The sequence below is a fragment of the Canis lupus genome, chromosome 5, assembly GCF_011100685.1.
Source record: "Canis lupus familiaris isolate Mischka breed German Shepherd chromosome 5, alternate assembly UU_Cfam_GSD_1.0, whole genome shotgun sequence".
NCBI classification, from domain to species: Eukaryota; Metazoa; Chordata; class Mammalia; order Carnivora; family Canidae; genus Canis; species Canis lupus.
The window spans coordinates 35,180,789-35,207,323 of NC_049226.1; the positions used below are offsets into that span (position 1 = coordinate 35,180,789).

A 26,535-nucleotide genomic window follows, 5' to 3' on the forward strand; every position below is an offset into this window, starting at 1 on the left:
TCCGGCGCCGCGGCCACTTCCTCCGGAAGTCGCAGGGGGCCGCTCTTTCCGCTCGGCTCGCTGGTGGCGAGGTCGCCCAGCCGGTAGCCAGGGAGCCCGCGGCCGCGGAGCCGGCGCGCGGTAGGTGGTTCCTCGCGGCGGAGGCGGGTCCGGCCGCGGCTGGGCGGGGGCTTGGCGGCGCGGGCGGGCGCGGGCGTGGGCGGGCGCGGGCGGCTGCGGCGGGCTCGGGCTCGGGCGCGGGCGCGGGCGCGGACCGCCCGGGCAGCACCCCCAGCCGCGCGGCCCCCGCTGCATCGGTCCTGGGGTGCGGGCCGGCCCGTTGCACTCGGCGTCCGGGGCTTACTCCCGGGGGTGGCCCTGGGCGGGCTGGGGCGGTGAGCGCGGCGCCGAGTGTGCGCTCCCGGTGCGTCGGCTCGGGGCGAACCCCGCACCCCCCGGCGACCTCGGGGCACCTCTGGCGCCGGGCTGGCCGGGCTTCAGGTGTGCGGATGACGTCCTCCCTGGGACCGCGCCTGGCGCCAGGCCGGGGACAGCCCAGCCGTCCTCGCGGGCCCCGAGCATCCTCGCGGGCTGCTGCAGCTGCAGCTTGTGCACACGCGGCCTCTTTGCCTGTGTTTCCATCCCGGTGTCTGCACCCCTAAGGCCTCCCGTGCCCTGCCCACCTCCGCGCTGGATTGCCAAAACAGAAAAACACGTGGGGCGGGGGCAAAGAAAAACCCTTCTACTTCTCCTCCTTGACTTCAGATTCTGCTCCTGCCTGCCTTGTCTCAGGGAGCTTGCCCCGAGCAGAAGCCCCCGCGTGCCCCACTGCGTGTGGGTGTGCAGCCGGCATAACTCGCCGAGTGAGTGTGCTCCTCCCTCCACAGTCAGGCTGGACTCTGCTGATACCCGCATTTCTTCATTCCCGAGTTGAACTGGGATTTTCTGGAAGTTCTGCACTTTTTTTTTTTTAATTTATTCAGGAAAGACACAGAGAGAGGCAGAGACACAGGCAGAGGGAGAAGCAGGCTCCCTGCAGGGAGCTGGATGCTGGACTCGATCCCAGGACCCCAGGGTCACGCCCCGAGCCGAAGGCAGACGCTCAGCCACTGAGCCCCCCCAGGTGTCCCAGGTTCCGCACTTCAGATCCTTCTCAAACTAATTTTTCTGCCCTGAGGTTTCCCGTGGGTGAGGGTTCTCCTACTTGCCTGTTTCGGTGGCTATTTCCCCGCCCTGGGAGAAGTTTTTCCCCCAATTGCCAAAAAGACACAAAAATACCTTCCTCCTTCAGGCAGTGAACATCTAAAAATTTTGTTCATCTTTCTCATTGCTCCACTGTGTGTTAATTATGTCAGTCATACAAATTTTCTACTCTATTTTGTTCTATAAAATGTTTTGGTTTGTTGTTTTGGTTATCTTGAGATTCACTAGGCAGATATATTTTCAGGTAATTAAAAATACATTAGTTGAATCTCACAAGTGCCCATGAGAGTTATTTCCCTTTAGGAAAACCTGGGACTGCAGGTCACTTTCAGGTCTTCCAATTTCAAAGCTTTCAGCAGCCATCCTCCTGCCTCTTAAGTAAAACCTAGGTAACTTCACAAATAACGGTGCACTCCAAACTTTTAGAATAAACCTCACTTAAAACCCGGGATTTTCCTTTCTTTTCAAGAGCACATTATTTCCTTGGATCTTTTGATTTGTCCAGACTTTTTTCTTCTCTAAACTTTTTAAAAACTTCATAGACATTTAGAAACATGCAGAAAAGCAAGAGAGCGCAAACCTCACGTGCCCATTATCGGCTTCAGCAGTCATCCTCCACTCACCCACTCTGTGTGTGTATCTGGTGGAGGATGCAGGGTATTTTGACAAAGTCCCATGGCATTGGCACGTTTATTAATTCTGCATTTCCTCATTGGAGGTGTCTGGGTTTTCTTTTTCCTCTCTCTGTCCACCAGGACAGTCTTTTTGAGCTCCCTGGCACCTCCCAGAACCATACAATAAGAGACAAAAGGCATGAACTAGTGGATAGAGTCAGTTCCCTGCCCACTGGGGTTTTTTGGACCCGCCTGACTTACTTCTGATCCTAATAGTCTTTCCTTACACGTAGCCTTGTCTCTCCTGCTTGCTTCACATCTTTAACAGATGGCAGTATCAGTTTGCATTTCTGTGTTTAAAAGTAATGTCTTTATTTTGTAAAACTGTATGTTCCCTGCTGTATGTCTTGGACATTTCTGATCTCTTTTCTTCCCCCAGAACACATTACTGTTTTGAAGTGTGTGGCCCTCACTGCTTCCCTGCACATTGCTTAATTTTCTTGAAAAAGTTGGCAAATCTTAGTTTACCCTTGAGTTTCTTCTCTAAATTGAACTGTATTCCAGTGAAAGGTGTATCTGATGGGACTTTTCATATAACATGACAGGAATCTTAGAGCCAGTTCAATTTGACTAGATTCAGAGGAAAATTTATTTATTTATTTATTTATTTATTTATTTATTTATTTATTTATTTATTTGAGAGAGGGAGAGGGAGTGTGTGAGCATGAGGGTGGGAGGGGCAGAGAGAGAATGGGAGAGAGAATCCTAAGCGAGCTCTGTGCCGAATGCCGAGGGGGCTCCTGAGATCATGACCTGAGTCGAACCAAGAATCGGACACTTAACCAACTGAGCCCTCAGAGGAGAATGTAATGGCTGATGGAATTGAATGACCAAGAGTAGTTCTAGCAGGAACAGGTGGATCCCAGTATTCAACTGATGTTTCCAGGACTTGACTTCTTTGCATCATTCAAATGTGCTTCCTTCCAGGTTGGGCTTCTTCTCAGGTAACCTTCCCCAGCAGCTCTGGCCTTCGTTGTCAGCTTCACAAATGTGGTTGCAGCAAAAGCCCCTGCGCTAATGCTCAGGGTGATATGCTTACTTCCAACTGATCAGAGGGAAACTGGGCACTTACAGGCCAGGCCGGGGTCATGTGTGTGCTTTTCAGACACGTGCATAGCCAGGGGGTAAAGGTCATAGCACATGCAGCAATGCAGGGATTTGTGTGGATGCCTAGAGAGACTAGGGCTGCTATTACCAGAAGAATAGGAAATGAATACTAACTAGGCAGGCAAAAATAATGGCTTCTCCTAGAAGATCACTAAAAGCTCCCTCTGGGAGATCCGCCATACAGATCATCACCTTATAGCCTCTGAGTTTATTTATTTATTTTTAAAGATTTATTTATTCATGAGAGACACAGAGAGGCAGAGACATAGGCAGAGGGAGAATCAGGCTCCCCATGGGGAGCCCTACGTTGGACTCGATGCCTGGACTCCGAGATCATGACCTGAGCTGAATGAAGGCAGATGCTCAGCCACTGAGCCACCCAGGCGTCCCTACAGCCTCTAAGTTTAAAGACAAAAACAAACAAGCACATTTGGCAAGGGATAAAAGCCTCCCCAGAATCTGCTTTCTCTTAAGCTCTGGTAATCATGTTCCAGTGATAACATGTACCCAGTTATCTTCTGTTTGGATTCTCCTACTAATCTGTATTTTGAATCACAAATATTTGAAACCAAATAAGACTACAGATTTTCATCTAACTTAGATGAATTTGATATTTTATGTATCTGAGTTCTCCACCCTTCAAATCAGATGATCTCCCCCACCCTGCACACATAATAGCTGCCCTGGTATCTACTGGGGTTTTCGGATGGGGACTGCAGAAGGAAACGAGCAAATGAAAAAAAAAAAAGTGTTATAACACCAAGCTGCTCTTCAGGATTTCTAGCCTTTTTCTAGTGCTGCTTTATACCTGTGTTAGGGCTAGTTCTACCCAATCCAATTAAGGAAGAAAGGAAAGTAATTGGGTGGATCACATAGAATGTGTGTCCTTTAGTGACAGTGATTTCAGAATGAAAAGAGACCTCTGATTCTCAAATTGAAGTCTGGCTCCCTTATGGGCTGTGGAGTTGTCACCCCCACCTCGGACAGCAGCCCTCTGTCAGCTAGGATTTCACACGTCTGCGGATGATTAAAGAGAACTCAGTAGCGGTAGGGGCCGCTGGAGACCAGGAGTCTGAAAGTAATTTTAGAAATTCCACATGAAGTTGTTTTAGAAACAAGGAGCTTTAATAAACTTAGATGCCATGGTGCAGTCTATTGCCATAGACTTTATAGTAAGAGTAGTTGATTCTTTAGGGTCATGGCCTTTGGTTTTTAATTTAATTCTTAGTGGTTTTGGCTCTTTTGAGGCATTACAAATGGTTATAAATTTAGATTGTAAATAATCTAATAAAATAATAGATTTTCAGGTCTAACTCCTTTGTTCTCGGCTAGTGTGGCAGGGCACAGATCACATGTGAGAAGAAAAGATGATGTATTTTCCATTTTGGTTGTGAGGGTAGTTAATATTCATGTTTAAAAAAAAGCTGGTTCAAATTCGAATCCAGCTGTTGAATAACCAAGAACCATTTCTCAGAAATGAAGATCATCACATCAATATTATAGCTAGTTTTTGTGCTGGATTTAGTTTCTTTATTTAAAATGATTCCTCTCCTTTCTTCATCTCTTCCCCCTGTTATTCCAGATAGAAAATATGAGCAAGTTCTTTCAAGCAACCTACACGCCAAAGAAGAGAAAAGATCTGGCCTGACACAAAATAACCTGTAACAGGAACCTAGCCAAAGTACAATGAACAAGTGTAATATGTAACTTTCTATAAAAATCCTGAGGTTGTGATAGAATTATTTTTTGTGTTTGTGGAAGAAAGTACTGTGTGTATGTGTAAAAAAACTAGTGTAGATTTCTTAAAAATCACAAGTTCTACCAGATGTGAATTTGACTTTCCTGGATTTAGAATGCCTGTTCAATAATAGGATAATACCTTTTTTTGTAAATTGTTTCTCTTCTGAAGAATAGAGGTTATTTTACAGAGGAGAGGGCTAAACTGTTTCAAGGACTTGGTACTTTGTCTCCAGGACAATTGGACTTGAAGGCTCATGTGTTTCTCTCTTTATTATTAATACTTTACCATCCTCTTCGGCCCATTTGGAAAAGTAAAATGTTTATAGCATTATAACGTTTTTTTCCTTCATCTCATTTATCTAGAAAGCTGTTTGGAGGTTATGGACGATAAGCCTGGAACCCTGAGTGAGAATTCAGAGCTTCTCTTCTCCTTTGGGGTAATAGCAGACATTCAATATGCTGATTTAGAAGATGGCTATAATTTCCAAGGAAACAGGCGGAGGTACTACAGACATAGTCTTCTTCACTTGCGGGGTGCCATTGAACACTGGAATACAGAGGGCCGCCTACCCCGCTGTGTGCTTCAGCTTGGAGATATCATTGATGGATACAACGCACAGTATAAAGCCTCCGAGAAGTCGCTAGAACTTGTTATGAACACTTTCCAGATGCTTAAAGTCCCGGTTCACCACACGTGGGGGAACCATGAGTTCTATAACTTCAGCAGAAACTACCTGATGAATTCTAAACTTAACACAAAGTTTTTAGAAGACCAGATTGTGCATCACCCTGAGACTGTGCCTTCGGAGGATTACTATGCCTATCACTTTGTCCCGTTCCCTCACTTCCGGTTCATTTTACTGGATGCTTACGACTTGAGTGTCTTAGGCGTGGATCAGTCCTCTCCAAAATACCAGCAGTGTCTGAAGATACTGAGGGAGCACAATCCTAATTCGGAGTTGAATAGTCCGCAAGGTGAATTATTCCTTTGAGCTGAGAATCTAATACATTGTCTTTACATTCTTCAGCTACCTTTTATTCAGCAGGAAGATGGATGATTAAGGTAAAAGTATATTGTCGCTGTCGTTCAGGGGCAGGATTTCTCACAGGCCTCACGGCGCATGGATTGGTTGCAGCTGGTTCAAGATTCATTCATTTAACGGGTATCTGAAAGCCTGCTCTGGGCCAGTCCCTTTTTCCAGGGCTAGCTCTTCAGAGCCAGAAGTAATGCTGACAGTGTCACCTTTGTGGATGGGTTTTTTTTTTTTTTTTTAATGGGATGGGTGGAGTGGAGGAAGCAAGAGAAGTAGGTGGGCAGGACAAACCAAAAACAAACAGAATTATGTCCACAGCAATAAATGCTGCCAGGAAAATTATGTGTAATGTTGAAGACAAGGACTCAGGATAGTGTTTTAGCTTAGCTGGTCAGAGGTGGCCTCTCCAGGGAGGAAAAACATTGAAGCAGAAACTTAAATGCTTGGAAGGACATTGAGGTTGTCCTTGGGAAGTGTGGGATGGGCGGAGTGTTCAGGACAGAGAGGGGGACAGATGGAAAGGTACTGAGTACAGTGACACCCTGGCATCATTAAAGGACACAGGAAATGGCCAATGGGGTGCAAGGTGATTGTCTCCGTGGACACAGTCAGGAGCCTGTGTTTGGTGTTCAATGTAACGCGGAGCTAGCAAGGTTAGCAGACAAGTGGGATATGGGCAATTTATCTGTATGTTGCTCTCAATTCTTGTCATTTCCTATTTAAGTCAAGTGCTGCCACATTTTCCTACAGAAAAGTACAAGTGTCCCCATGTTAGCCAAGTGTGCATGCCCAGAGGAGGTAAGAGCTGATGTGTCTGATGTACTGCGTTCATTTCAGGACTCTCTGAGCCCCAATTTGTCCAGTTTAATGGAGGATTCAGCCAAGAGCAGCTTAACTGGTTGAATGAAGTTCTTACGTTCTCTGACACAAACCAGGAAAAGGTGGTGATTGTGAGTAAGTATTTATATTACTTGATTATGCCAGCATTTAGAGAATGGGAAAGTGAGGTTTGAAGGTATACCTAATAATATTTTTCCTTTTTTTAAATTACTTTTTTTTTTAAAGATTTATTTATTTACTTATGATAGACATAGAAAGAGACAGAGAGAGAGGAGGGAGAAGCAGGCTCCATGCTGGGAGCCTGACGTGGGACTCGATCCTGGGACTCCAGGATCGTGCCCTGGGCCAAAGGCAGGCGCCAAACCGCTGAGCCACCCAGGGATCCCCTAATAATATTTTTCTTGCTGTCAGATGAATACCTTCCTTTCTTTATGGAGAACCTGAGTATAAGATCGACGTGTACAATCCAGTCAGGAAAGGACTATAAAGTAGGGAAAACATCTTGCTGTATGTTAGTGCCTGTGAGATGGCCTTTTAGGTTTCCAAGGAGAATTTCAGCACCTGGGGTCATTTTTGTAGTACACTTGACCCTTGGACAGCATGCGGGTCAGGGGCACTGCCCCCCCACAGTCGAAAATCCATGGATAACTTGTGACTCCCTAGGAACTTGACTACAGATGGCCTACTCTTGGTTGGAAGCCTTACTGATGATGGTGGATTGGCACATGTTTTGTATGTTATGTGTATCGTATACTATCTTCTTAAATAAGTGAGGCAGAGAAAAGAAAATGTTACTAAGAAAATCGTAAGGAAGAGAAAATGCATTCACTGTATTTATTGTAAAATCATGTGGATAAGTGGACCCGCGCAGTTCGAACCTTTGTTCATGGGTCGACTATAATATGTGAGTGGGAAATTCAGGCCAGGCCCCATTCCAGACCTCAGCCTCAGGAGACCTGCTGCTCAGCACAGTGGCCATCAGCCAGAGGCCTCAGCTGTCTGGTGGAACCAGAGCTGGTAATGGCATGAGCATTAGAGACGCTGCTGGCAGTGGGTACTTCAGTTCTGGACTGTCTGCCACATGCCTGTGAGGAAATGAGATTGATGTTATTTCCACCTAGAATCTTCTTGCAGACGGGCTGTCATCACAGGTTGTGGCAATCAGGAGGTACTTAATACACACTCAGCTACAGATGTGTGCACACGTGTGTGCCCACATGCACGCACATGGAGAACTGAATTCTGGATTTGCAGTGTGGCTGGTGTACTTGGTTTGCGCATGGAGTTTAGATCCTAGGTGTAGAATTGATGTGGCATAATGGCTGAGCTGCCTGTGCCCGGGGTCCCCAGGGCAGGGGACTGTTCCGTATGCATTTGTTTCTGTGCGCTGTGTGAGTCTGGGTAAGTGTTTGAACTTACAAGCTACTGTTTTTCTCTGGATTGCACCAAATGGAATTAGGAACATGAAAACCCCTTGAAGATGACAAGCTATTCTGATAGCTGATGATCTAAAAGTACACCTCCATAAATAGTCGTGACTCTTTCACCGAAGTGGAGAAAACGTGTAGGTGGAGTGGGAGTGTCTATGCTGCCATGGGAGTACCAAGTGTCATCTGACACTCAGAGAAAACAGGGTGCCCTGGGGTTATTGGCGTGATGTGACATTGGCTCTTCAGTAGGTGGTCTTAAAAATCGGGACACTTCACTTGTCTCTGCTGTTTGGTCGCTTCAGAGAATACTGGAGCTGAGAGGGACCTACGGGTCATACCGTCAACCCTTTCATCCTGAAGCTCAGGAGACTGAGATAAATGACACAGTTCTGTCGGTAGTTCCTGCTTTTGGCTGAGACTGGAGTCCACCCCATCTCCTTTCCCACCCTGTCCTGGATTTCTTTCATTTCCTTTTATGCCCCCTGTGGATGTTAGCCATGTCCTATATTCATACTCCCTTCACTGTGAGCTCAGACACCTGATGAAGAAACCCTTGATCACAGTTTTTTTTATAGCAGAGTTTTAAATGGCTAATAGCAATTTTTGTTGTTGTTGTTGTTCTCCTTTGCTCTTTGACTTCCATTTTGGGTATTGAGAGGTCATTTTGCCTCTGCCTCTGGGGTTTGGGCCATGCAGTTAGAAGGCTGGCCTTGCTATTTGTTGCAGCAAGAGGGGATGTGGGGTGGGGAGTCCAAAAGTTCGGCTGTGAAAAGGTTAAGTTTCAGATGCCTGTTAGGCATCATTGGAGACATCAAGTAAGCACTTTGGATGTTTGAGGCTGAAATGCAGAGTGAAAGTCTGGGCTGGGTATAAACACGTGGGAGTGGAAAGAATGCCAGAGACATTGGAGATGGTGTAATTACTAGGTCACATTAGGTGTAAACAGAGAAGCACAGCCCAGGGACCAAGCATTGAGGCCCTCCTAGTAGGGAGTGGGGAGATGAGCAGCCCACCAAGGGGAGTGATAATTCATGGTCATCAAGGTTGGAGGGAAACAAGGGGGACTGGTGGTGTCCTGGCAGTCCAGCATTTCAAGGACGGGGAGCAGGTCACTGTGTCAGAGGAGTCCAGAGTCATGCCTCAATCTGGAGAGTCACCAGCCTCTGTGGACTCTGAGACATCATGGCTTCAGGAGTGGTCGTGTGTGCACACACCCGTGGGGTGTGTGTGTGCGCGCCTGTGCCCACGCTCACTAAGTTCTTCTGACTCTTTTGACTCTTTAGGAATCTGTTAACACCCCCCTTTTTAAATTGTATTACAAACTGATAGGTATTAAACAGAATAAAAATATTCATAATAAAAATTTAGAATAAAAATAACCGTTTATAGTAATAAAACAGGAAAGTGATTTAAGGGGAAGAAGCAAAGCTGAGTGAGCTTTTGTGCCTGTGCTCCAGAGTGATACATGACATGACCGCCTGTGTGTCTTGGCGTCAGGAATTCGAAATTCTCCCGCCTCTCCTTCCATGTATCTCCTGCAGGACCTAGGATAAATATTCCCTGCTTTACCTCACTTTTCTCATCTGTAAAATGGCTCTGGCTATGTGATCTCATGGAGGTGTTTAAAGCAGCATGAATCAGTTTTAAAGCACTGTCTGTATGAATGACATATAACCCATGACTCATCCCTACACTGTTCTTAAATTAGGGGTCTTTCTTTCTGTGTAAGAGACTGGACTCCAGCATCGCATCTGCCTGGCTTCTGGCCACCCTTGCGGACCGTTCTGCATGGGCCTGCCTTGGTTTTTCCCGACACTCGTGCCTCTTCGGACGCTGTAGGCTGTAGGGATCTCAGGGGTTCTGCCCAGATGGAGGCCTCTCCCCATGTGCGTAGACTGTCTCCCCCTCTACGCTGCAGAGATGAGGCTGTAGATGATCTAGTTCCTCACGTACATGGATTCTCTGTGGTCTTAGTCTATTGGAAATAAGTAGCAATGCCTCCCTCCTTTTTTTTTTTTTTCCAAGTACTAGTTTTTAGCCATTTGTTTTGATGAAAGAGATATTTCTTAGTTGGCTCATAACTTTTCTTCTCTTTAACTAACAGGCCATCTTCCCATTTACCCAGAGGCCTCTGACAGTGTGTGCCTGGCCTGGAATTACAGAGATGCCCTGGCAGTCATTTGGTCTCACAAGTGTGTGGTGTGTTTCTTCGCCGGTCACACTCACGATGGTGGCTACTCTGAGGATCCTTTTGGTGTGCACCACATCAACCTAGAAGGGGTTATTGAGACGGCTCCGGACAGCCAGGCCTTTGGCACGGTTTATGTCTATCCTGACAAAATGATGTTGAAAGGGAGAGGCAGAGTTCCAGACAGAATTATGAATTACAAGAAGGAGAACGCTTCCCAATTTTAGTCTGATTTACCTGTTTACCTTTACAGAGTGGTGGTTGAGTGTTGTTTTTGTTTATCTCCCCCCACCCCCCAGAAATCCTCAGGCTCATTGTTTAGCATTCTCTTTGCACAACGAAATGTATTTGTGGCCTCAGTGTGCGTTAGCTCATGAGACACTCTGAAATGTCATTTTTTGGGATAACATATCCAGTGCTGAGGATTGGAAACAGAATGAATGAAAGCAGCATGAATCAGCCAGGGAGGAGACCGAGGGGGCGGAGGGTGGTATCATTCTCAAAACTGACTTCATTTAGCCTTATCGGAAATTTTTTACTTTTTACAAGGAGGATGTATTCATGTATTACCTATGTAATTTAAAATTCGTAATAAAAAAAATAAAATACGCTCAGGTAAACTTTCTCTGTTTATCCTGCTGTGTGAATAAACTTTGGACCTTTTTTGCTCAGAATACCCATCGTGTTTGGACATTTATAGGCTTATATCTGTGTTTTATAAACAACAAATAAGCTGTTTCAGACAGATGTGTGGTCTCTCCCATATGAGGCTATGAGCAGGGCCTCCTGAGGAGTCATGTGGTCGCCTTGTGATTCTAAGCAAAGCAGGACCAGAGGCCAGTGCAGCTGTGTGCCTGCCGGCCAGGTGTCTTTGGACAGCAGCTCATCTCTAGCAGCCAGAGACCACAGGGGCTCTATGAATTTACTCCTCACTCCCTCTAGACAAATGGAGCATGTTAACTCAGTTGTCCTACATGCTAAGGCTTATTTGTGGCAACATTTACTAGAGAGCAAAGGGACCATTAAGTGTAGAGGAAGTTTGACTCAGGACCTAAAAAACATCGAGAGAGTAAAAAGCAGTTCTAGTCAGCATCCGTGTGCCCCCGTTCTGGGGCTGCTGTGGCAGATTACCGCCACGTTGGTGGCTTCCAGCAGCACGTCTGTGCTCTTACAGTTCTAGAGGCCAGGAGCCTGAGCCATTTGCCTTGGGCTGAGTTCAAGGTATTGACAGGCCTGCCTTCCTGCCACCAGAGACTCCCTGCAACAGAATCCGCTTCCTTGCCTTTCCCAGCTTCTAGAGCCCACTTCCTGCAATCTATTCCTGGCTCCTGGCCCGTCCCTCCATCCTCAAAGCCCACATCATAGCCTCTTCAGACCTCCCTCTGCCTGCCTGCCTTTTGTCAGGACAATTGTGATTATCTCCAGGCGTCCCCTGGAGGATCCAGGATTCTCTCCCCATCTCAAGATCTGCACCTTGATCGTCTCTGCAAAGCCTGGTTTGTGATGCAAGGTGATGGTCCCAGGTTCTGGGGACCAGGACCTGCATATCCTTGAGAGCTGTGAGTCCCCCCACCAGAGAGGTAACTAGTGTGCTTCCTGCATTCACTGACCTTACCACCCACAGATGCAGACATGTGCAGAAGGGCCTGGGTGTGTGGGGGCCAGGGGGAGTTCAATTTTGTTTAATGGGATCAGAAATGACATGAAAGAGGAGGAACATGGTTTTGACAGGTAGGCAGAGTAGACTCAGCAGAAGTCAGAGGGCATGCAGACTGTAGGAGTGATGAGGGACACTGTGAAGATTCACCAAAAGGTGCCTAGGGTCATGGCAAGACATAGCACGGGAAGCTAACAGGGCCATGTCGTGAAGAGCCTTGAATGGTGAGCCCACAGTTGGAACTGGGCTTGTCAGACCACAGGGAGCCCCCCGTTTCCACTGGGGAGACTGTGATTGGATCCATGTCCCTGAGAGGCTGATGGGAGACCAGTGCCAGAGGGAAGGAAAAAGGCGAGTGGGAAGGCAAGAGGCTTGGGTACTAGAGACCTGGCGTTCACTGAAATTCACTTGAGAAATAGAGTTTACAACAATCTCAGTAAGAAGGACTCCTCAGGAGGCAGTGCTCTTCCAAGTTTTTCCATGCTTATCAAGATACAAAAGGAACTGCCTATAATCTTGGAATTCGTAGTGATACCGGAGGTGCAGATAGGATGAAAGTATATTTGGAACACTACTTTTTTAAAAAATTGGAATATTACCATCTTTTTAAGTAGAGTCAGGCATTACCTGGAGGTTACATAGATCCTACATAGAATTTGCAAAGGAATCCATTTTTCACGTGTGATTTTAGTAGTTAACATTAAAAGAGATGTAAAAACCATAAGTATCACATAAGCTAAATGTTTACTGGAACACTGAAAGCCTTCATATGTATCTTATTGGCCCTTAAAATAAATTTCACATTATTTGCTTTAATATTGACTAGATTTTTTTCTTCCTTTTCTCTCATCTAAATCTTAATAGAGAATTTTGCCTGTCCAGTGTCCATTGTGTAAAACAAAAAACCATACATACCTTCTTTAACAAATATCTATTGAATAGTTAATGTTGTATTAAAAGGTGTAAAAATAGACACTTGGCCAGACTTATTTCCACTCTTTTGATAGAGAGTATAAATATTTTTTGAGTGAAATATTTCCTCAATCTCATAAAATGAGATTTGGACTCCATAAGCTAGCATGTATAAAAAAATTTGCCATCCAACAAAAATACAATGTGAGCCACAGAAGTAATTTAAAAGCAGTCACATTTTACAAAGTAAATGCAAACAGATAACCATAACAATTTTAATTGGTATAGTTTATATTAACTCAAATATATCTAAAACATCATTTCAACATGTAATCAATATAAGAACATTTTGCATTTTTTGTACTGTCTTTAAAATCCAGTGTGTATTTTATACTTTATAACCCATCCATTGGACATGACAAATATTTTCACTGGAAATACTTGATCTATATTTAGATATAAAACTTGAGGTTAAAGAAGTAGAGTCACATACACAAGTTGTTCCAAAACACTTTTACAAGTTTTCTCATAATTGAATTATGTTTTAAAATTAAAATGAACAAAGTAGAATTTTACTGCCCCATTCTGGCCACATTTCAAGCACTCAGTGCAACACGTTATGGTTCTGTTACCATGTTATGCTACCATGTCACGGAGTATGCACCACAGTGATGTTCTCATGTCTGTGCATGTACATATGCACCGTGGTGACGTTACCATGTTGTGTATGTGTGTGTGTGTGTGTGTGTGTGTGTGTATGCATCACGGTTATGGTAATGCAGGTTGTCACATTGGAGAGCACAGACAATGTGCTAAAATGGTCTTCTCCCCAGGGCTACCTTTGACATTTATTATTTTTTTAAATGTGTATAGATCTTGGTCTTCTTTTTCATTTACAATGTGGTTAATATTCCCTCTTTCCTTTTGGTCCCAAATTCCTTTATGCTACATGCTCGTTCATTTGGCATCTTCGTTTCGTTCATGGCACTGCGCTGGTCCTGCATACGGTGAGTTCAGTCCAGGGGCACAGCCCTTTCTTGAACCTCTGTTTCCATCACAGCACTCAAACCCTGCTTTCCTGTTTTAATCACGTGTAATCCCTTAGTAGCACTTGGTACTTTTGGAGTGCTCTCCTATTCTCCAGTTTAATCCTTGCAACTACTGCACAAGTGAGTAGAAGATCTGGCATTAATCCTATTTTGCAGATGAAGATATCCACCAGGAGGTTCATATGTTTGCCCAAGTCATATAGATAGTGGTAAGCTGAGTTAGAATTCATATTCCTGAACTTTTGTTCTGCTGCCCTTTCTACTACATGGTGACACAACATAATGTCAGACCCCTATCTCTTTCCAGTCCCCTGCAATCCTATGCTGTATTGTAGGCATCCTCAGAAAGTTCTTAGAATTTTTTAAAAAATCATCTCTAATATTAGCTCAAATTACCTGAAATAAACTCCTAGGAAATTGGCTTCTTACATATATTGGCTGGTTACATATGTTTATAAACAATTGATCAACAATACTCATTTTAAGAACAGGATTCTTGACTTCATTTAAATTACTGTTTTGCAGTGAGTTGGCCAGGAGGACCGCATCTCCTTGTTGATGTATATGTAGATCCAAGAGATAAATGGGAGGAGAGTGATTACAACAGCAGTAGCCAACTGAATTCTTCCACCAGCTGGATTCCTATAAAGACCCACAGGAATTATTAGCAATAAAAATCCAATAAAAATTATGGGTTGCTTTGGAAACAAATACAAAGGTGGAATTAGGTGAGCACATTTTTTTTTACAAAGTAGGCTCCATGCCCAGCCTGGAGCCCAACGTGGGACTCAAACCCACCACCCTGAGATAGAGACCTGCAATCAAGTCTTGGACACAACCGACTGAGTCACCCAGGTACCCCCAGGAGTTCTTCATTCTTTTTTTTTTTTTTTATTTTATTTATTTATGATAGTCACACAGAGAGAGAGAGGCAGAGACACAGGCAGAGGGAAAAGCAGGCTCCATGCACTGGGAGCCCGACGTGGGATTCGATCCCGGGTCTCCAGGATCACGCCCTGGGCCAAAGGCAGGCGCTAAACCGCTGCGCCACCCAGGGATCCCGAGTTCTTCATTCTTAATGCAAATCTTTGTTGTTGTATGTGTTGCAAATGGCTTTTCCCACTCACATATGGATGTCTTTTGAGGAACTGAAGTCACTGGTTAATTAGGCAGTGTTAAAATTGATCTATTCCTTATGATTTCTGCATCCTTTTTAAGAAAACTTTGCCTCCCCAAGGTCTTGGAGATTTGGGCTTATCTTCTCTAGGAGTCTTACTGTTCTGCTTCTCACATTAGAGCAATCCACCTGGAATTGATGCTTATGAAAGTTAGCTAGGGAAAGATTGTCCATATGGGCTTTCCCTTGATCCCACACTATTTGTTGAGAAGTCTGCCTTTCATTGCAGCACCTGCACTGCCACCTCTGTCATAAGTCAAGGGTCTGCTCGTGTGTGGACCTGTTTCTAGATTCCACTCTTTGATTAGTTTATCCTTTTACCAGCACAGGTTTATCCCTCCACTTTCTTAGGTGGTCTTTAATTTCTCCTACAGTGTTTTATAGTTTTATTTGTAGATTTTGCCTATGTCTTTCTAGATTTACACCTAGAGAGTTGATTTCTTGATATTATTATTTATGATTAACTTTGTTTTTATCATTGTCTGTTACTTGTTGATAAAAATGCAGTTGGTTTCAGTACATTCATCATTCATCTAGCAGTCATGCTAAACTCACTCTAGTCATGTTTTAGATTCTGTTTGATTTTTTTTTGCATATGCAATCATGTCAGCCGTAGATAATGAACATTTTTCTTTTCCAATTGTTGTGCCTCTTATTTCTTTTTCTTGCCTTTTTGGACTGGCCACAATACAAGCTAGAGCAGTGTTGAGCACAAGTTGCAATGGAGGCTAACCCCTGCTCACTCCCGATCTCAGACACAGTTTTCAGCTGCTCACCACTGAGTATCAAACTTTGGTGCTGATGCCACTTATCAGGTTCAGTTCCTTTCTACACCTGTTTTCCAACAGCTCTTGTGAACAGATGAGGAATCTTACCAAATGTTCTTTCTGAATAGATTGAAAAGACAGTTTATTTTTTCTTTTATTCTGTTAATGTGATAGAAAACAGTGGTTGGTTTTCGAATGTTAAACTGTGTTCCTAGAATAAACCCAACCTGGTGGTTGGGTTATATATTGCGGGATTTGATTCCCTAATGCTTTGTTTAGGATTTTTCAGTCTGCAGTCATGAGACTGCTGTGTAATTTCTTTGCTTTTCTTCCCTCTCCCTTTTTTTAAATGTTCTTGTCAAGTTTTGGTATCAAGATTATTCTGTCCTTGTAACATGAATTGTAAAGTGTTCCTTTTTTTCTGTTTTCTGGAAGTGTTTGTTAAAGGTTTCCATAGGAAAAGGAAAGATTTCTTTCAAAGATTCTTGTTTGCATATACTTTCACTTGCCTATCTGACCTCACCAACCTGAAGATATCTGTTTTTAGCTAATGAGAGCTGAAAACTTACTTTGATGAACTGTGACATAGACTCATCCATACTGTGATAATCACCAGACCAAACAGCTCCCTATAAAACAGCATACATTTCAGATTTTTGAAGTAACTGCAAGTGAGATGCATATCATCCCATTCTCCCCATGACCGCTAGCGTCTACTGATTATCGGATGACCTTACCCCAAGATATACAGGATCTACAGAATACTTTCAAATCTGGTCATGAGTCAAAAATTACTTTTTTTCAGCTTAAAGCCTTATATGAAAATAAATTTCATCTTCTGAGGTAGATGTGAATTCCATCCCCGTTCCCCAACTTCTAAGTGGACAAAGAAACCCAACAAAACAAAACCACAAATAAATCACTTATTTCAGGTCATTGGGAAGAATATAGTACAACCAAGGAAACTGGTGCATGTGCAACCCCAGATATATCAGGCATCAGTTTTACATTGTTTTAGAGTGTTCACTGTTGGGCAGGATGAACTCAGATCCATAAATAATTGAGTGCATGCTGCAATTGGGTCACATCTTAGTGGAGACAAATGATTCTTATGAGTCAGACTAATGATTCTGGGGTGGGTATATGCTTCTAGAAATATATGTTAAAAGCACACATCTTTTACATAAAGTAGAAAGGTCATGTTTGGCCATGGTACCACTGGAAGCTCACCATAACTCATGGGCCTCATGCTGGTGGAATTGAATCGACCCATTTGGCTTATAATCCCATGGGCAGACCCAACCTCATTTGCTATCCAGTTTTCCAAGGACTAGGGCCTACAACAAAGTAGCACCTCTCCAGGAATGATTACCTTATCCATCTCTAAATCTTAGTATTAGTAGATGTTAGCAGTAGGATGGACAGAAAGGAAAAAGGGGCCGTGCGTGAGGCCAGGGAGTCAAGGGTGGCGTGAAGCAAAGGAAGAGATGAGAAAATAGGGATGACATGGGACATTGCTGGGCAAGGCTGATGGGAGGTTGACTTAACATACTGACCTCTGAGGGAGCTGATCACATTTGTAGATAAGATTTTTGGCCAGAACCACAACTAAATCAGAATGCTGATGGAGTTTTCACCTTGTAAGACTGGACTATTACCGTATGGTATTGTTGCTCATTCACTGTAAGGGAGCCAAGGTCAAATGCCCAACGGTAACATAACCAGTACGCTGACTGCCTCTGGTAGTGGTTGTGGAATGTGGTACACGATGCTGGGTGTGAATCCTGGCTCATTTTCTGTTTCTTCAGCTTATCAAGGAGATAATACCTTCCCTGCTCCTCTGGGTGTAGTTAGGGTAGCTGAGTCATCACGGTGCAGATACGGGGTTACAGAGGAACTGATTTCACAGATACGGGGTTACAGAGGAACTGATTTCTCAGCTCCAACCCACCCCTTCCAAGGAGCAAAGGTCACAGCTCACCTGCCTTCTTCCTCATGTAAGATGTTCTGTTGGGAGTGAAGCCAGAGGTGGCACGCCAAGCTGACAGCCCACACGATACAAACGAGTATGTGTATTGTGGAGACACTCTTCCAGATAAAGTTGCCTAAAAATAGATATTCTGGTGCTGTTAATCATGGAACCACATCCCAGCGAAAAATGATCTCTTTGTGTCTGCTCTGCCATAGTCTCCTATTAGGTAAAGCCTTCAGAAAAAGCTGGGGTGGTGCCCGGCTGGCTCAGTCTATACAGCATGGGACTCTTGATCTTGGGGTCATGAGTTCAAGCCCCACACTGGGCAATAGAGCCTACTTAAAAAAAACCTGGGGTTTAAGTTTTGTTTTGGGGGACATCAGAAAGGTTAAAGCAGTAATAATAAACTCAGGTGGACATTTATTTTGCAGTTTCCAACATGTCTTGTTTCTAAGATAACTACCCCTTGTTTTCATTGGGGATCTATCCTTCCCACATACCAGGCCATGTGTCCCAGACTATTGGACCTTAGCTTGATTAGTCAACACATTTCATCCTGTTAGCAACCATGATTTGGCTCTGGATGAAGAGACGACAAATTGGGGCCCACAGCTCAATTCTGAGACTGCTGCGGAGCTATCTGAGAAGCAGGTTTGATCTTCTGTTGGACAGAGCATCACAGAGAAGTGAACTTTGAGCTGTCAGACTATCATGAGGGGCCCAGGATTGAAGCCAGAGCGGCATATGGTGGGACTGTGAGGTGCAGACAAGTTTAAGTTCTGAGCCACCACCAGCACCTGAAGCTAGCACCACCTCTGATTTTCTCAGTCCAGTATCCCAGTCCGTCTCCTTTTGAACTCATAGCCCATTTGAGTTTGTTCCTTGCCTGCAACTAATGGAGCCCTAATACACCTTACAGATGCAGACAAGAGTTCCAGGCACGTACCAGGAGCCTGTGCATCCAGAGGACAAGAGTGTTCCCCACCCACTTGGGAACCACTGGTCTTTATTCCAAGGCCCCTGAGGACTTTGAAGGCCCATCCACTGGTTTTCATGACCCTGAAGAATGACCCATCAGGACTTACAGCCCCTATTAATAAGAAAACGTTAGTAAACAATGTAAAATGTATTTTTTGTTTGTTTGTTTATTAGGCACTGTTTTATGGTATAAAACTGTCCAACTCAAGGTTTACTGAGAGTCTTTGGGCCATAAAAGGTAAAGCAACTATGTTTTGCCTAGCATGGAGGGAGGCAGCCTGTGGGCAATAGAAACCAACTATTTTAAGTAAATTTTGTTACCTGTATACCCACCGGAGATGGATATAGATCTTCCAAGGAGCAGGTTACAAAGTCTATGATAAAGCCTCTGTTTTACAGCCATCTGTTCACATTCAACAAGCATTAAATACCTACCATATTCCTGGCCATATTTCAGCTAGGCTTGGGCAAAGATAGGCTAGACCCAGTCCCACTTTTAAGGGACTTACAGCCTAGCAGAGGAAAACATATAAAAGCATGCAGTAAATTGCTGTAGGTACTATGATGGCACAGAAGGAAGTTAGGGAGAACAAGATGTATTATGAAAAACCTAGACACCGTATGGACATTATATAAACCGTTTCCCTAAATAAGTAGCCCATATACACACATGTTGATTGAAAAAGTGGTTACTGGGAGTGGTATTAGAGTTAAGAAGAACTGATAAAGAGGAAACACGTAATAGACCCTGGTTGCCACTGACTCTAGAGACACAAGGTTTGTACTCTGTTGCTGATCAGCGTGCTGACCAAAGCCCTTCTCTCTCGTGGGCTACACTGCACAATTGTGTTCCACACCAGCGTAAGCGACCTTGGGTTCCAAGCTGATAAGAGGCTATCTTGGTGTGGCAGGTCCGTGTGAACTCTGCCTGAAGATGGGCAAGGGTGATCTAGATTAAAATTAGCTCCTTGTGTTATCAGGAATGAGGAGACCTGGAGAGCCCCGTGTTTTCCCCCGAGAGTCTGTCGTTATTGTCAGATATCTGATCTGCTACGTGTCCGTGCAGAATCCAGCATCCATACCCGTGACAAGAGGGTTAAGTCCAACAAGCAGGCTCAGCGCTGCAGGTATCATGTACACCACCTGTGAGCGAAGAGGGAGGAGATTACATGGGGTAAGAAGTATGCCTGACTTAGGAGATGTTCAGAAGAATCTAGGGAGTACACAGAGGTGGCCCCGGGGGCCGTCCTGCTGCAGGATTTGCCAGTCCTTGCAGTAACAGTTGAGGAAGTTGTAACTTCTGCTGTTACGGCACTTGCCATGCCAGGGTGTAATTTTACCTGCCTTCCTCCTAGACTGTAGGCTACTTCAGGAAAAACTGGTTCGGCTCTGCGCGCTGGCATTGAGCAGAGCTTGGGTCTCAAGACACATTGACCTCCAGAGTTTCTCTCAAGCAACGTCTGTGCCCACGTGGTCTTTCCCCACTCACACAAAAGCAACTGATCTGAAAAGTCTGGCAGGAGCAGCCACGGTCAGCTGGAAGGCCCTGCTGGGTCTGACCCTGTGGCCCACCCTGCTCAATACTCCAGTTCTGCAGGTGAGACCACAGAAAATTGACTTACAGTGTCCGCATCAGGTAAGATCAGGCTCATCATTTTGGAAACTGCTGACCAGCTGTTTGGGAGTGTGGAAGCCTGGCCTGAGGAGGCCTGTTTTCAAGCCTCATGCACAGCAAGCCAACTCTAGCCAGACCTGCTCTGGCCTGTGTGTTGTGGGCAGAGGGTGAGTAGAATATGAATGGTAGGTATACAGGAGGCATGATGAGTTTCCAGGAAACTTAGCTGCTTACCCGCCGTATCAACCATGATGCTCATGTCAAAAATCTTTCCTTATCTGGGAGTTGTCACAGCTGTGCATTTTAAGTGCTTTGCTTTCACCAGAGAAACAGGTCTGTCTTGATCCCAGGGAGAGAGGGCATCTGGATTACACACTTGGTGTTTATCTTTCCTACTCCATCCCTAATGATGGCCAGTCCTGACATCTGCAAGTCTGGTCACCTCTCACACATAGGCATTCATGCTATTGAGGGTTAAGACCAGACCTTCCCAAAGTTCAGTGTGTATACGAATCACCTGGAAAGCTTGTTAAAATGCAGATCTGATTCTAGAAGTCTGGGGTATGGCCAAGTTCTGCTTTTCTAACAAGCTCCCAGGGGATGCCGCTGCTGTTGTTCTAAGGTCCACACTTGGAGCAGTAAGGAGTGATTTTCCCCTAATGAAAACCTACATGACTTAACCACTGAGAAAGAGAAGAAAGGAGAGAGAATGAGAGAGAGAGAAGTTACACACATATCATACAACATTTAACTGTGCTCTCTGTAAGAAATGTTTGGCAGAAATTTTCTTAAAATGTGCACTCACGTGTATCAGATATCTGTTATTAACAGATTAAGGGATCTAAGATCTTATTTCTTTATATTGTAAACATATGAATAAAGTAACCCTTTACATAGTGGGTTTTCATGGCAGTTGTGCCATGTTAATCCTTAAACGCTTTTCTCTATCTCAAATAAGATAAATAATTCTTTTTGAGGACAAGGAGACCGAAAATAATGGTTTCTAGTACAAGGTAATATAATACACAGTATAAATACTCAATAATGAATTCAGTAGAACCCACTTATAAGGTCTTTTATTTTTTATGAGCCAGCCAAGCACCCCCCCATGGCATTCATTCTTAATGTCTCTCTCCCTTGTCCACCAGCCATTATAAAAGCCAATTTGTTTTCCCAGCCTCTTCAGCTAGGGGTGATCATGCTCCAGCCATAAATTGTAAGAAGTCTTGTAGGGGCAAGGCTGATACTCAGAGCATTTTAACAACCAGTATGCACAGACATTGACCAAGCAGGATGGATCCCAGACCATAAACCTTATGGGTATGCACATACTGCATAGCAGCCTGTCTGAAGGGCTTCTTGGGTAACATTTCCTCCCTGATAAAAGGGAAGAAAGCATAGGAGGAAAAATTGTTTTGCTCCTGTCTTGTTTCTTCCTGCTTGGGATGCTCTCATCTGGGCAGGATGCTTGGAGCTGCAGCAGCCATTTTGTGAACATGAGAGGATACATCACCCACACATTGGAAGTGACAGAGAAGAAACCCAGAAAGCCCAGGTCTTTGATGACATTGTGGGTCATTAGGCAGCAGCCTCTGGACTTCTTGTTAAGTGAGATGCTCTCTTTTTATAACCTCTTGCTAGTCAGATTTTCCATTATTTGCTCCTGTATGCATGCATCCTAATACAGGCATCCTCCCGTGAGCAAGATGAAGTAGGGGACATGAAAATGAGTCAGGCGTGGTACAAGCCCCCAAGGCCCAGTTACCCAGTATTGGCTCATCTGTGCATGCTTTCATGCAGGAGTCAACACAGAACGGCTGCCATAGGAGGGCTGTGTGTTAGGTTGCCTGAGGACCACCAAGGAGGAAGAACTGGTCCCTGTTTTCCCAGAAGCTGGCATGTACAGAACCAGCTTGAATGTAAAGCAGAATGTGTTAGCGTTAAAGGTTCAAAGGAAGGACAGTTGGAACCTATGGAAAAGAGACAGAGGGATTTTTTGAGATGGACTTTGAAGCTAGAGTATGACATACAGGAATCCTAGGGGCAAAGTGCAGTAAGTATTATAGGTGGATCAGGCTTCCAAGACCAAGGTGGGAACGTGGGTTGGAGCCACACTGGTAGGCCTTGAGCGCCCTGGGGAGTTGTAACTCAGGGATCTTGGGAGATTAGGGAAGTTTTTGAAACAGGAAGTGAAAATGTGGAGATTGTTCAAGGAGTGCAAGAGGTTAGAGGCAGCTCTGAGAATTAAGAAGCTATTACAGGAGTCCACCTGGGAGGTGATGGAGGGTGAAACTGGCAAGAAGGGAGGATGTCTTTGGGGACATGGTGTCACCTAAGCATAAGGTGGGAGGGAAAGTATACACATACCATACAGATAAACAGTTAGACCTAGATTGGGTTTGGCTGGATTGCTTTGTTCTTCATTTTATTTTTTGGAAGGATCTCAAAGGTGGTGGCAAGGAACTGGGTGAGGGATGTTAGAGATGCCTGGTTGGGACCAAGGATGTCCCCGAGGATGATTTCTGCTGACAGAAATGGGCGAGTCCGGAGGAGGAGGGGGTTTAGGAGGAAAAGAGGCCATAGAGACCTTGGGGTGTTGGAGGGGTCAGTGTGACATACAGGTGGACAGATCTAGCAGTCTTTTGGAAATTCAGCATTAAGCTGGGTGTTGGGAGGCTTGCCTGCAGGGAAATAATATTTGGAACTCAGGATATGGACCAGAGTGCTCAGGAAGAGGCAATTTGATTTGATGCAAGGGCATGTGATCTGGACAATAAGCGATGTCAGAATAAGTTCTACTGCACTAAAAAAAAAAAAAAAAAAAAAAAAAACAAAAAAACAAAACAGAATTTCGCATTACGGATCCAAACACTTTCATTCGTTGCCAATAGTGTTCCAAAGTCGAAAAACATCTCATTGCTGATACTCCACAGTCCTACGTATCTGTTTTGAAAGAAACTGGGCAAAATCCAGATAGTTTTGAAAGTGTATGGAACGATCCTCCTCCAAATAGTTCCATCAGAGCACCGGTTAAATGTATTCTGTAGATTTTTCGGGCTTTAATTACTTTTTATAAACACAACTCACTGAATAAGAAGAACCTCAATCCCTAAGCCTGCCATTTTCTGGTCAAATGTTTGTTGGAGTTTCCGGGTGGAAACTCAGGAGGAACGGTTCAGTTGACCTTGGGAGGTCTACTGTGTGTCTTGGGAGGGAATACTGCGGAAAGGCCCCTCAGGTCTCGGGAAAATCCTGAATTCTCTCTCATACACACATTACATCACCCCTCTGGTCCCTCTCCCCTGGTATTCTAGGGAAGAGGGCTTACGAGTGATCCGATGTCTAAGTTTTACGTACACAAGGGAGGGAGGCGGGACTAATCGATGAGGCTGTGTGTTTGGTGCGGGCCCGCGGTTCCTGCCGGCGGAAGCGGCGCCTACTCACCATCCACAGTTGTGCATCTGGGTCATTCACCTGCAAAGCCAGAACACCGGGCGTTAGCGGGCGTCGCGTGGTGCTGCAGCCCAGCTCCGGGCAGACGCTGCTGGGCGGCGGGGCCACACGAGGGCTAGAGGATCCGCGGGGGCGGGGGCGGGGTCGGAGGGGGGGGGGGGCCGGGCCGCCGGCCGAGCGCAGCCACACGCCGGAGCACGGAACCGCACGGAGGTCGGACGGAGGTACTGTGGGGGCTCCAGGCTTCGGGAGTAAGGACGGCTGGGGCGGGGGGGCGAGGCGGACTCGCGGGGCCGAGCCGTGCCGGGCCCCATCCCGGGCTGCGTCCTCTCGTCCCGCTCCTCCCAGCACGTGGCTCGTGGGGGTCGGGGGGGGGGGGGGGTGCCGACGGTCACGTGGACTCGCCACCTCGCGGCCGGGGGGTTGGGGGGGCGGGGCGCCGGGGCGTGACCCCAATCTTCGTCCCCTTCCGGCAGGGCCCGGTTAGTCTACACCGCGCGCCGGGCCGGGGCGGAGCTCGAAGCCCGGCGCCCTGCACCACCCGCAGGCCCCTCGCCCGCCGCCCGCCGCCCGCCGCCCGGGGCCGAGGCGCTGACCTGCACCAAGGCCGCCAGCGCGAAGAAGGCGGCCATGAGCCAGTTGCAGGCCCGCCACAGGCCGGGGGCCCAGCGCCCCGCCGCAGGAGCCATGGCTGCCGGCGGCTCGGGACCCGGCGACCGCAGGGCTGGGCTCGGCACCGGGCAGGACGTCCGGGCTGCGGGGCGGGGCGGGGCGGGGCGGGCTCGGCACCGGGCGGGGCGTCGGGGGGCGGGGCGGGGCGGGCTCTGCACCAGGCGGGGCGGCGGGGCGGGGCGGGCTCTGCACCGGGCGGGGCGGGGCTGCGGGGTCGGGGCGGGGCGGGCTCTGCACCAGGCGGGGCGGCGGGGCGGCGGGGCTGCGGGGCGGGGCGGGCTCTGCACCAGGCGGGGCGTCGGGGCTGCGGGGCGGGGCGGGCTCTGCACCAGGCGGGGCGTCGGGGCGGCGGGGCGGGGCGGGGCGGGCTCTGCACCGGGCGGGGAGTCGGGGCGGCGGGGCGGGGCGGGGCGGGCTCTGCACCGGGCGGGGCGTCGGGGGGCGGGGCGGGGCGGGCTCTGCACCGGGCGGGGCGTCGGGGCGGCGGGGCGGCGGGGCGGGGCGGGGCGGGCTCTGCACCGGGTAGGGCGTCGGGGCTGCGGGGCGGGGCGGGCTCTGCACCGGGTAGGGCGTCGGGGGACGGGGCGGGGCGGGCTCTGCACCAGGCGGGGCGGCGGGGCGTCGGGGCGGCGGGGCGGGGCGGGCTCTGCACCGGGCGGGGCGTCGGGGCGGCGGGGCGGGGCGGGCTCTGCACCGGGCGGGGCGTCGGGGCGGCGGGGCGGGGCGGGCTCTGCACCTGGCGGGGCTGCGGGGCGGGGCGGGCTCTGCACCAGGCGGGGCGGCGGGGCGGCGGGGCGGGGCGGGCTCTGCACCGGGTAGGGCGTCGGGGCGGCGGGGCGGGGCGGGGCGGGCTCTGCACCGGGTAGGGCGTCGGGGCTGCGGGGCGGGGCGGGGCGGGCTCTGCACCGGGTAGGGCGTCGGGGCTGCGGGGCGGGGCGGGCTCTGCACCGGGTAGGGCGTCGGGGGGCGGGGCGGGGCGGGCTCTGCACCAGGCGGGGCGTCGGGGCGTCGGGGCGGCGGGGCGGGGCGGGGCGGGCTCTGCACTGGGCGGGGCGTCGGGGGGCGGGGCGGGGCGGGCTCTGCACGCGGCGGGGCGGCGGGGCGGCGGGGCGGCGGGGCGGGGCGGGCTCTGCACCTGGCGGGGCTGCGGGGCGGGGCTGCGGGGCGGGGCTGCGGGGCGGGGCTGCGGGGCGGGGCGGGCTCTGCACCAGGCGGGGCGGCGGGGCGGCGGGGCGGGGCGGGCTCTGCACCAGGCGGGGCGGCGGGGCTGCGGGGCGGGGCGGGCTCTGCACCGGGTAGGGCGTCGGGGCTGCGGGGCGGGGCGGGCTCTGCACCGGGTAGGGCGTCGGGGCTGCGGGGCGGGGCGGGCTCTGCACCGGGTAGGGCGTCGGGGCTGCGGGGCGGGGCGGGCTCTGCACCGGGCGGGGCGGGGCTGCGGGGGCGGGGCGGGGCGGGCTCTGCACCAGGCGGGGCGGCGGGGCTGCGGGGCGGGGCGGGCTCTGCACCAGGCGGGGCGTCGGGGCTGCGGGGCGGGGCGGGCTCTGCACCGGGTAGGGCGTCGGGGCTGCGGGGCGGGGCGGGGCGGGCTCTGCACCTGGCGGGGCTGCGGGGCGGGGCGGGCTCTGCACCAGGCGGGGCGGCGGGGCGGCGGGGCGGGGCGGGCTCTGCACCAGGCGGGGCGGCGGGGCTGCGGGGCGGGGCGGGCTCTGCACCGGGTAGGGCGTCGGGGCTGCGGGGCGGGGCGGGGCGGGCTCTGCACCGGGTAGGGCGTCGGGGCTGCGGGGCGGGGCGGGCTCTGCACCGGGCGGGGCGTCGGGGGGCGGGGCGGGGCGGGCTCTGCACCAGGCGGGGCGGCGGGGGGCGGGGCGGGCTCTGCACCTGGCGGGGCGGCGGGGCTGCGGGGCGGGGCGGGGCGGGCTCTGCACCGGGTAGGGCGTCGGGGCTGCGGGGCGGGGCGGGCTCTGCACCGGGCGGGGCGTCGGGGGGCGGGGCGGGCTCTGCACCAGGCGGGGCGGCGGGGGGCGGGGCGGGCTCTGCACCTGGCGGGGCGGCGGGGCTGCGGGGCGGGGCGGGCTCTGCACCAGGCGG

At 48.9% G+C, this 26,535-nt stretch overlaps 2 protein-coding genes and 2 long non-coding RNA genes across 8 annotated transcripts in view; 3 read left to right on the top strand and 1 right to left on the bottom strand.

The window, feature by feature from the left end:
* Positions 1–18: 18 nt before the first annotated feature.
* ADPRM (ADP-ribose/CDP-alcohol diphosphatase, manganese dependent) lies at positions 19–13,876 on the top strand. Of its 2 annotated transcripts, none has more exons than XM_038536885.1 (4): positions 19–120; positions 5,067–5,678; positions 6,575–6,691; positions 13,692–13,876. In XM_038536885.1, exons 2-4 carry the CDS (start codon positions 5,084–5,086, stop codon positions 13,859–13,861), a joined length of 882 nt encoding a protein of 293 aa, XP_038392813.1. In that variant the 5' UTR covers positions 19–120; positions 5,067–5,083; the 3' UTR covers positions 13,862–13,876. The 2 variants fall into 2 exon arrangements, with proteins under 2 accessions (XP_038392813.1, XP_038392812.1); XM_038536884.1 differs by lacking the exon at positions 13,692–13,876 and adding an exon at positions 10,112–10,869.
* Positions 12,983–24,523, bottom strand: TMEM220 (transmembrane protein 220). 3 transcript variants are annotated; one of them, XM_038536888.1, is made up of 6 exons: positions 24,372–24,523; positions 23,767–23,796; positions 19,790–19,850; positions 17,739–17,862; positions 16,327–16,386; positions 12,983–14,455 (listed from the first exon to the last, which is right to left on the bottom strand). In XM_038536888.1, exons 1-6 carry the CDS (start codon positions 24,462–24,464, stop codon positions 14,320–14,322), a joined length of 504 nt encoding a protein of 167 aa, XP_038392816.1. In that variant the 5' UTR covers positions 24,465–24,523; the 3' UTR covers positions 12,983–14,319. The 3 variants fall into 3 exon arrangements, with proteins under 3 accessions (XP_038392816.1, XP_038392814.1, XP_038392815.1); XM_038536886.1 differs by having other exon boundaries at positions 23,680–23,796; XM_038536887.1 differs by lacking the exon at positions 16,327–16,386 and having other exon boundaries at positions 23,680–23,796.
* On the top strand, positions 14,231–18,858 carry LOC119871855. The gene is made up of 2 exons (XR_005359508.1): positions 14,231–14,668; positions 18,649–18,858. It is a non-coding gene; the product is annotated as an uncharacterized LOC119871855 (long non-coding RNA).
* Positions 23,919–26,535, top strand: part of LOC119871854 — a 9,830-nt gene continuing 7,213 nt past the window's right edge. For both annotated transcript variants that reach the window (XR_005359506.1, XR_005359507.1), the window contains exon 1: positions 23,919–23,999. This is a non-coding gene — a long non-coding RNA (uncharacterized LOC119871854). The remainder of the gene's footprint in view (positions 24,000–26,535) is intronic.

What these genes read in the sequence shown, in the direction of transcription:
- TMEM220 (XM_038536886.1), bottom strand. Translation starts at nt 24,464, where the DNA reads ATGGCTCCTGCGGCGGGGCGCTGGGCCCCCGGCCTGTGGCGGGCCTGC. An exon ending in CGCTGGCGGCCTTGGTGCAG is followed by an intron (nt 23,797 to 24,371) that starts GTCAGCGCCTCG and finishes CTGGCTTTGCAG; the next exon opens with GTGAATGACCCAGATGCACA. An exon ending in GTCCCGCCTCCCTCCCTTGT is followed by an intron (nt 19,851 to 23,679) that starts GTACGTAAAACT and finishes CTTCGCTCACAG; the next exon opens with GTGGTGTACATGATACCTGC.
- ADPRM (XM_038536884.1), top strand. Translation starts at nt 5,084, where the DNA reads ATGGACGATAAGCCTGGAACCCTGAGTGAGAATTCAGAGCTTCTCTTC. An exon ending in GGAGTTGAATAGTCCGCAAG is followed by an intron (nt 5,679 to 6,574) that starts GTGAATTATTCC and finishes CGTTCATTTCAG; the next exon opens with GACTCTCTGAGCCCCAATTT. An exon ending in GGAAAAGGTGGTGATTGTGA is followed by an intron (nt 6,692 to 10,111) that starts GTAAGTATTTAT and finishes TTTAACTAACAG; the next exon opens with GCCATCTTCCCATTTACCCA.